Source organism: Poecilia formosa, unplaced genomic scaffold (assembly GCF_000485575.1).
Source record: "Poecilia formosa unplaced genomic scaffold, Poecilia_formosa-5.1.2 Scaffold488, whole genome shotgun sequence".
Lineage (NCBI taxonomy): Eukaryota > Metazoa > Chordata > Actinopteri > Cyprinodontiformes > Poeciliidae > Poecilia > Poecilia formosa.
In genome coordinates, this window is record NW_006800427.1 from 329,253 (window position 1) to 339,564 (window position 10,312).

At 42.9% G+C, this 10,312-nt stretch overlaps 1 protein-coding gene across 1 annotated transcript in view; it reads left to right on the forward strand.

Annotated features, from left to right (window-relative positions):
- LOC103156582 (diacylglycerol kinase eta-like) overlaps nucleotides 1-10,312 on the forward strand; it is a gene marked incomplete at its 3' end in the record, with an annotated part of 52,957 nt that overhangs the window by 29,523 nt on the left and 13,122 nt on the right. Inside the window, exons 6-7 of the mRNA XM_007578696.2 lie at nucleotides 4,169-4,273; nucleotides 7,914-8,046. Coding sequence (XP_007578758.1) covers nucleotides 4,169-4,273; nucleotides 7,914-8,046 — 238 coding nt within the window. The remainder of the gene's footprint in view (nucleotides 1-4,168; nucleotides 4,274-7,913; nucleotides 8,047-10,312) is intronic.

The following is a 10,312-nucleotide window of genomic DNA, read 5'->3' on the forward strand; positions in this document are numbered from 1 at the left end:
GTGTATTGATGAGGCTGTTGTAGCACCTTGAGCTCCACGTGAGGGAGCAGCACTCAGCCCAGCCCAAACACCGAAGTGGTCAGAGTGTGGGGAGGAAAGCCCGCCTCTCGCCTCGTCAATCCCTTTGTGAAGTTACAGGGAAATTCACAGCAAAGCTCTCTGTTTTCCTCTGTGTATTCCAGTTGCTGTTTGTTATAAACTAACAGTTGTTTTTAGGGAGCTGTGATCATCCACTGCATTCAACTTTAGTATCTTTACAGTAACCTAATAAAGATTTTGAGTAATTGTTAAAGGCTCACCTGGGTGCTCTGTTGAAGAGGCAGGTATCATTCTTTGTCTCTATTTAGGTGGGTGATACAGATTTCAGGTTTTATCACAATGTTTTGTGGTTCTCTTGTGATGAACGTGACAATAAGAGCTATTTGTTTCTTCTTTTTTAGCTAACTGTATGTTTGCGATTGAGTCACAGCAGTTTTAGCCCCACAAACACAAACACTTCACTTGAAAAACATCCACATGTGTAACAACACGCTTCTTATTGACACCAGTCACATGAAGAAGTGTGATCTGCGACACGAAGCTGCTCACAGTAGCTGCATTGAATCTTATTTTCAAATTTATTGATAGCGCTCATTGAACAAACAGTTGAGAAAATAGATTAAAAATAACAGTGCGGGGAGTTTTTTTGGGGGGGTTAAGCGACATTAATTATAATTTTTTTTTTTTTTGGGATGTTATGGAAATGCATACCATAGACACAGCTGATATCATTACTCAGCTGTGTTCTTCACAAATATTAATAAAAAACGCCGAACTGAAAGTGTTCTTTTACACAGCAGCTTCTCTCATTAGATTGCTGAGCTGCTAAGTTAGCCTCTTTTTGGTGCCACTTGTTCCATTCATCTCTGAAGGTCACTCGTCGAGAGTGCTTTTCTACACTTGAGGGATGCCTGGCACCATTTCTTTTTTTCAAAACAGCCATTCCCAGTTTCCCCTGGCAACCAGACTTATCACCGCTCCGTTCCACACGTCGGACACACCAGAAAAGAAGCACACATACAGGAGTGCGTGCCGTGCACGCTAACATTCCTGGTTGCTGTTCAGAAGTGAGGACGAATTGTGATGACCGAGAAACAAAAGAGCGACTTCTCTGAGGAGCAACAGAGACAAACAAGGGGGAAAGGCGGGCGGAACGGCGCAGCCTCTTGTGCATTGTTGCCGACTGAATGCCTACATTTTCTGCTCACATGCACAGACACTGAGCTGCGTGAATGGAGCGTCGCTGTCAGTAATTCAGGAGTCGTCGTCTCCACTTAACAACGGAGGAAGAAGGCTAATATCATTAGTTTTGTTACCAAATGAGGGGGAGGGATGACAAAAACACGCCTGGTGCTTAAAAACCTCGTTTGTTTTGAGACGTTTTTAAGACTTTCCTTTCCGCTCTCAGGTAGATCAGGTGCTACTGAAAAGTCGGTTAACAGAAGAACGAAAGCAACCGATAAATCCGAAGAGTTTCATTTCAAAAACACTCTTATCTTCAAAAAGTCGCTGTCAGTGGTGACGCTGTGGGCAGGAAGGTTCTCCAGTAGCAGTCACAAATCTGAACAAGCCTCTGACTGGAGATTGTTGCTGCGTGTCCGCTGACACGCAGCAAAGACGATGTTCTATGCTGACAAAAAGAGAAAGAAGGATCAACTTTTAAAAGATTGTGTTCATTGGGCTCAAGAGATTGAATGAAGTTTGAAAACTTAATAAGTTAACTTGGATAAACTGAATTGAATTACTTACGACCAATATATTTAAGTCGGATCACCTATTTTCTTTTTTCAGCGTGTCCTGAAAGTTGTTGGCGCCGCTTATCCACCTCATTTGCTTTTGCCACTCCTCTTTAAATCTCTTATATAATTTAAAATATATCAGCTGCTTAAGATAGTTTGAAATGTTAACGATGTGATTCTTTTGTCTTTGTTTGAAAATAATAGTAGCTCTGACGCTCACATATAGTGATGTCACATTTGTTTCCTGTATTTAAAAAACTGACTTGACCTCTGACAGCATTGATAAACATGTTTATTTGAACCGACTTGAGAAAATGACTCTAATTTTGATTTCAGAATTATAGCTCGAGTAAAACTAATAAAATTTGCTCCAAAATAGAGTAGGTTTTGTAAATTGTTTTTTTTTTTCCGTGTAGAAACATATTTTGAAGTTCTAGAGAAGAAGTCTGAATTATTTTTGGGAGGAAAAAAAAGCAGAGTGTAAATCAGCCGTATGGCTCTGATTGGTGCATCTACGTTTGTGTCAGTAGGGAACTTTTACAAACACAGCCACAGTGCAACCAGAAGGTAAAAACTCTGAGGATCACAAGAATTTTAATCCTTACTCCCCAATAAACTGTGGCTCTCACCAGGCAACCGGCCTGCAGGCCCAGAGGGTCCAAAGTGGAGGAAGATGTCATAAACGCCGCGTCACACAGGGGAGTTTTATGTAACCCTGCTCTGCCATATGTGCGTTCACACATGATTTCCTCCTGGTTTGCACTGCACAGCTTGTGACTTTGCTATCAAACAGACCAAGTGTTCTTCAGGAGGCTTAAATGTGTTGCTTAGAAATAGATTACTGTATATTTTTTGAAAGTTAGTTTTTTTTTCTCTAAGTGGCGCTGTCTCTTTCAAGGCCGTTTGGTGTTTGTTTATAATCAACCGTGTTTTCTGATCGGGGTCTTCTGAGACACGATGGCAACATGTGGCTTTAAAGCAGATGGTTAGCAAGTGACCTCCAGCATGCAGAATGAAAAGCTAACACTGACACACACTGCGTGTGTCACACACACACACACACACACAGTATGGTGTTTACCTGCTGTTTTCCACACTTTCAGGAGAGCCTCAGGTGCAGCTTCAGACAAGGCGCTGGTCAGGAAGCCAGGGGTTTGTTATGTGTGCGAGTGTGTGTTTGTGCTGCTGGGTAGGTGGACTACACACTCCCACATTTATCCCAATTATTGTCACAAAGGGAGTGTAATTTAGAGAATGGACCTCCAGAGCAGCTGAATCTGTGCCTTCAAATTATTGTAAATAGTCATTCTTGAACTGCATGTTGGGAAATCAGTGATCTCTATGAGGGAGACCGAGACAAAACACAAAACCACAGGCAGATATGGTATTAAGATTGTTTATTGACTAAAGATTAAAAGATGTCAATGAAGCTGAAAAATTAACGGGGCAGTGTTATGTAAAATCCATTTTTATTTTTAGCTTTACAACTTGTTATAATGTTATTCCCTTGTCAAAAACATTGAGATTAATATCTCATGGCAACCATTCAGCTGTGCAAAACGCTTGGTGGAACCTAGCCCCGCCTTCGAGGACGAAGCTCCTCCTCTGAGCTGCAGTTTCCAAGCTTCCGCCTCACAGAACAGCTCCTTCAGACTAGCCAGCAGCGATTAGCAAACACTAGGTGGAGCTGAACATCCTCCAAGCTCAGTGATTTTGCTGAAGCACTAAGTATTCAACACATTCGGTGAAGTGAAAAAAGTGTTTCCATTGCAGTTTTGCCAAGTACATCTATTTTGATGCCATCAAAAAACCACCTCATCCTAGCGACAAAACTTTTTATCAAAAAACGTATTTTTTTACGAAACTGCCCGCTAAGCAGATTTATTTTCGTACTTTCAATTTGCGTCATTTTATGGTCAACGGCTAGTGTTTCTGTTCTCACTGCTGTGCAAAAAGGGAAGCACAATCCAGAGAAAAGTGGCAATGAATAAGTGATGTAGCGATGAACGGAGGCTGAATCAGGCGGCCCGTCTCCAGGGAGCGTCCTTTAAACACGCACTAATGATCTCCGCCTGCCAGGACATTTCTGCCACAAAGGGCGGACGCAGAGAGAAGGTTGGCAGGAGGGAAGAAAGCTGCCAACTCTAGAAGGTGTGAGTGGGCTGGAGTTAAAAGGAGTTGGAGGAAAAGAGGGAGGGAAGACAGGAGGAAGGTGGGGGCTCCTCATCCTCTCTCTCTCTCTCTCTCTCTCTTTCTCTCTCTGTTGGCTCAGAGGCACCGCTGGGCGGAGGAGGGAAGGCGACGGAAACGCTTCCCTCTCATTTCAGCCACAGCACCGTCCGTCCGTCCATCTTCCCTGGCTCACAGCATCCTTGCCTCTCTCTCTCCAGGTGATCACCCCGTTCCGTAGGCTCATCCTCTGCGCCGAGAACAGGAAAGAGATGGAGGACTGGATCAGTTCGCTCAAGTCCGTCCAGTCCAGGGAGCATTACGAGGTAAGGGGCACTTTCTAAATAAGATCCGAGCCTCTTCCCCCGTCCTGGGGTTTCCAAGACTCAGAGCGACAGCAGATCTGACGTTAAGGCGTGTCCTCTCCGCTCGCGGGACGCTTCTTCGGTTGACAGTTGAATATTATCGGGGGGGGGGAAACGGGATGAAAGCCGTAGCTTGTTGCAGTGAAATCTGGTTTGGTGTGTGGAAGTTCAAAGATATTCAAAGTGTCACATGGATCTGGTGTGCTCACATGTGCATAAACTATGTGGGGAACAAATAAAAAAAGGATAAAGGCGTCAACAGTAAATTTAGTTTTCCAGCTGCAGCCTCACTGGATCCCATCTCCAGCAAACTTGCAGCACAACAGTTGCGTCCTATCTGAGGAGTTTCTCTGCACACACACACACACACACACACACACACGCACACACACACACACAAAGAAAAAAAAATCAAGCCCCCTTGTGCGGAAATCCCTGCTGTCAACAGAGATGTGAGCGCTGACGGTGACAGGTTGTGGCGCGCTCAGGGCCGGGGGACAGGAGCACAGGCGCGCGGTGGCTCTTATTTCAGAGGGGAAATCTTATATAAGACCCCCCCTCACTGCACCGCAGTGCAGCAGCAACCCCAGAGCTGGCTCGCCACGAGGAACACACATGTACACACGCGCACACGACACACACAGATACACACACCGAGCCAAGCTGCACGGACCAGACAGGCTTTGATTTAAAAGTGGTGCTGTGAGGATGTCCCATTTAGCAGCACCTGTTACAGTTCCACTTTACAACAAAATAAAAAAAAACAAACTGGGATGGGGGGCTGCGCCAGCTGCTGCAGACGCAACGCCCACGCTGGAACGCTGCGCCGCTCGCATCACCTCTGCTGTGGTCCCCAACCTCCACATGCACAGAAGCTTCCAGGGGTCCGGCCGCTCCTGCAGAATCACGGATCACACACGTTCAGGAGTCCTGATGGAAACGCTGCTAATATCAAATTCCAGGCCTTGGGGCCAAATCCAGCCCACCGTACCTTTTTCTGTGACCCTCTAGATTCTGAGACATGTAAAGAGAACTTTCAAGATAACAGTTGTGTGCTTAACTAATATTTCATCAACCAAATCAAAGTAGTTTTTAGCCGTTTGCTGCCAATTTACATCAATCATTCCCTCCTGTTTTTGTGATTACGCAGTCATGGAAAATCATGTAAAATCAACAGATCCCCACACTTTGTAGCGCTGAATTTATTGTAGATTTTCTGAAAAAATGGTCAAAAACTTTGGGTCTAAGTGTCTGCTTACTAAGGGTGGGCATTATGGACTTGATTTTTTATCACAGCATTATGTGGAATTATTGTGATAACAATAAAAGTGACGATAAGAACGATTTATTTCTTCTTTGTCATGTAAATCTGGTTATGGATGTGACTACATGGCACCGCAACCTTAACTCCAACAGCACAACTGCTCTTAGAAAAAAAAAATTAATATGTTTCTTTAGATCATTAGTCACATAAAAATGTGTGATTTGTATCACTAAAACGCATTTTTATCATATTTTAAAATTGATTGACATTTATTGATACCTAATGAAAAAATATGTGGAGAAAATAGCCAATCTAACAATCCCTACTATACTGATAGATTTGGGGGGGATAAATAAAAATTCTTATTATGATCAGAAATTTATCATGATACATGATAAATGATAAACGATACGATACATGCCAGCCCCTGCTACTTACTCCCACCTGCAGATGGCAGTATTTCCTTCTTCTGCTACTAAACTACTGCCTCAGCCTCACTTGGTCTCATGTATGGGACAAATTTCACAGCAGTTCTTGCAAATATTTCTAAATTAGCACCACAAGACCTGTGATTTTGATTACAGAAAACAAACAAACACAAAAACAATCTCAAAATCCTGGAGGGACTGATGACTGTGAAAAAGTGTTCATTATTATTTACATATAAGTAGTACTTGTCAAATGCATGCACAGCTATTTATTAATATTTTAACAGTTTGCTACTGGGTTTTATTATTACATTCTGGCACAACCAGCCCTTGGAGAGCATTCATGATCTTGATGAAAATGAAAATGAGTTTGACTCCCGTGTTCTAGTACAACGTTTTTCTTGATTGAGATGCAGTTATTATCTTATAGGAAATACTTAAAAGTAAAGAAAGAATTGACAGAAGCTGAGTTTGTTTGGAATTGTTTCACTTTTGTGTCAGAACTTCATGCTTTGTGATCTTGGAACACTGTGTGTGTTTTTTTACTGCCTGTTCTCATTCTCAGCTTGTCTGGACACCCGGTCAGGATTCTGTTCCATTTCTTCTCAAAGGTCTAGAAAATCTGAGTTCTGCCTTTGAAATCCAACATGGCTGCCTGCCACAAATCTAAAACATTGTAAAAGTTGCGTCATTTCATGCAGTAGCACACACTAACACACTCATAGGTAACAGTTTAATGGATGCAAATTCATCCTCGTTATCAATATTATTACAGATTTTTGTAAATGATGGTGATTGATTCCACTGCTGCTAGTCCTTGAAATCTGAAAGGTTAGTAAGACATGAAATAGAGAAACTTTGACCATTTCAGATTGTCCATGTTTCCTTGAAAAGTCTTTAAAAGTCTTCAATTTATGTATCTAAAATTAAGGCCTTAAAAAGTTAAATGTCACTTGGCCTTAAATACATCAATCACAGGTCTTAAATGTTGTTGTAGCAGGACTTTTTAATCTAGTATATGTAGTTTTCTGTCTGGCAAAAATTAGAGCTACTGCTAACTAGATGCTAACATCTAGTTAGCGGTACCTATTTATTTATTTTTGGATCTGTCATGGGTAAGTGTAAGTTTATTGCCAGTTGACTGGACGTTTGTTTTTGCCTCTGGCTCACTTGCCTGTGCACATTCTGTGCACAAAATGTCTTTTAAACTCGGCACCGTGGGGGTTTAGGTTTTAGGGAACATTGAAGTGTGAAAAGCACAAAACTGCTCATAACAGCCACATACATTTCCCATTTCCAGAAATGTCAAAAGTCATGCTTTTCTTGATTGTAATTCTTTCGGTCTTAAATTCAATTCAATGTGTTGTTGAAAAGGTCTTTAAAAAGCCTTAAATTTGACTTGCATTGTTTAAACTCGTCATTTGAACATCTTAACTAACCGCTATGCTACATGGCGCCCTTCACTGGTCAAAATATCTCAACTTTATTATGTGGTTCGTTTAAAACGTGTGGATTTTAACGTCGTTCAAAATCTTTATGCGGTCGACTGAAAGCAGCCGAAGAAAGATAAAAAAAAATAATCGGAGGTCCACTATGTGTCAGCCTGCATTATAAGATGTAATTTAGTGCTTGCACGACCAATACGTCATTGTGTGCTGCAGCTCGCTAACTAGCGACACTCCGCTGCAGAGCAGCTCTCTGTGCATCAGACGGTGATGGGAAAGTGATGGGAAAGGAGCAGCCCATGCGTTAAAACTGAGGGGAGGGTGGGGGTGTTGGCAGAGTGTCGCCCCATGACAAGCTGGGAATGTGAATGTGTTGATTGTTATCACTTAGTGCACTGTGCTTGCTCTTCTCTGACTGTTTTTTTCTCAGTGCTGCCAACCTGTTTTAACTTCTCCTTTGTCAGACGGCACAGTTTAATGTGGAACATTTCTCAGGGATGCACAACTGGTACGCCTGCTCCCACGCACGGCCCACCTTCTGCAACGTCTGTAAAGACAGCTTGTCTGGGGTCACATCTCATGGCCTCTCCTGCGAAGGTAAACACCACAACACCTCACATGCTGACACTCGACAAAAACAAAGTAGGGTTATTGCTTTCTGTCTTTTTTTGTTTCAAACGTGCATATTTTGTCACAAAAGGGTTTTTGGGGGAATGTTTTGCACAACACGAAGAGTCTCGGCTGAACTGTGCAGTCTTAAAGGAGCAGTGTTGTGTAAAATCAACTTTTTGGAGCTTTAGATCATTTTATAATGATGTATATTATAATATTGTGATTCTTTCATGCATGCTTCAGAAATTCTCTATTCAGTGTCATGACATAGTGTTTTACAATGTTTTACATATTTATAAATATGTAAAACTTTTTTTTTTTTTACAAAACTTTCATAGATGCATTAAAAAAAGTAAGTTGGCCTTAAATATGTCAATCACTGGTCTCACATTTTGTTGTGGCAGGACGTTCTGATCTCGGATGTGTCGTTTTCTGCTAGACAAAAATTTGAGTCACACACATACGTCTTCATCGCGCTTGAGGCTGCTGCTAACTAGCTGCTGCTAACTAGCTGCTAACATACTACAGCTTTAAGGGTGTGAATACTTTTGTGAGGCGGTGTATTTTTGGCAAATGACATTCCAAACCTTCGTCATCAGTCTATGCACCATAAGATTTAGCATGAAAAACGCAGTCGGCGGTGTCCAGTAGCACTACAGTGTCCATAATAGATTAGTCTTTATTGGGCCCTGGAAACATCACTTCAATTTCCATACACAAAAATGAGGATTGCCAAATTACCCATAATGCTACCTTGCTGGTTACGAATGTCATGTTCTGTCGTTGTAAACTCAGGATCAGCTAACAAACAAAGCCCTCCTGCAGCCAAAGCAATAGTTGACTGCAGGAGGGCTGAGCAGCAGCAAACATGTTGGCTAACAAACTGACTCCTCTTAGTGGCTCATTTTGGCATCAGATCTTTAAGGACGGCCAAGCTACTGACCCATAGCTACTTTGGCAAGGTCACTGCTGCACAAGACCTTTCAAATCACAAAGAGGAAGAAGGTATTTATATTTTTGCTAAAGTCTGCAGGAAAGCAGCCGATTAGGTTTAGTGAAGCCAGCGGTAACCCTGGCAGCGCTCTGGGCTGTGGAGCGGGATGCCTATCACAATCACGGCTTGAGGTGCAGGAGCAGGAAGGTGCCGGCATTAAAACTAAACATGCCGTGCCGTATAGCTTTCATGTCATACTGTGTGTTAGGTAATCATTGACTCGGTTTCTCTTTTAGCATTCACACCATGCCCCTTTGTCATTAGCGGAGAAAAAACTGCTAATCTTGTGGCTGACGTCATCCCTCTTCACCTTCTCTGTGAAGGAAAGTGTAAGGTGAGGTGTTGAAGGGAATCAGGCTAACAAGACCACGTAACACCAACCCCTTTCTGTTGGTTGGTGTTACGTGGCATTGATGCGCAGCAGAACATTATGATACCCATCGGCATGTTCCTCATGCTATTTTAGCTAACTTTTACCTGTGAGGTGTAGGAAGGTGCATCCATCCAGTATTATGGATGGATTTGGGGTGGAATCCTCCATGCATGGTTAGTAGCTTCCGAGTCTTAACATCCGTGGCCTTCATCTCTTCCATTGGCCAGGCAGGGTATCTGATTACTGGTAAGGCATCTCAGGACTTGCCTTATTCGTTGGAGGTATTTGGATGTGGCTCCTGTCCTTGCGACCTCATCGAGGTTGCCATTTGCTTGCTGTATTCCCAGGTACTTGTAGCTGTGCTCTATGTCTGCTATTGTTCCTTCTGGGAGTGATACCCCTTCTGTGCGGACAACCTTCCCTCCCTTTGTAACCATCCGGCCACACTTCTCTAGTCCGAATGACATCCCAATGTCAGTGCTGTAGATCTCTTGGCGTACAGCTTGATGTGACTGATTGTGGCCCCATTCTTAAGTCGGTATCCGTAAGCATTCAGTCTAAGCATTCAATGAACTGTGTGGTCTACAAGTAGTTGGTGTTCTTCTGTGTCGTGCTCATGTATTTATCCATGTGTCCGCTTATCTTAGCCGCTATGATGCCTGACATGAGCTTCCATGTTGTAGAGAGACAGGTTATTGGCCGATAGTTGGATGGGACTTCTGGATCAGGATTGTGCGCCCTTCAGTTAACCCATTCAGGGTGAGTATTCCAGTATTGTTCAGTGTCCAGCCTTGGTGGGTCTGCCCTCCTTGTTATTGGGTCTCATGGTTGCTCTTATAGCCGAGCATTTCAAGGATCACTGATGCTGAGTTGTATATCAGCTC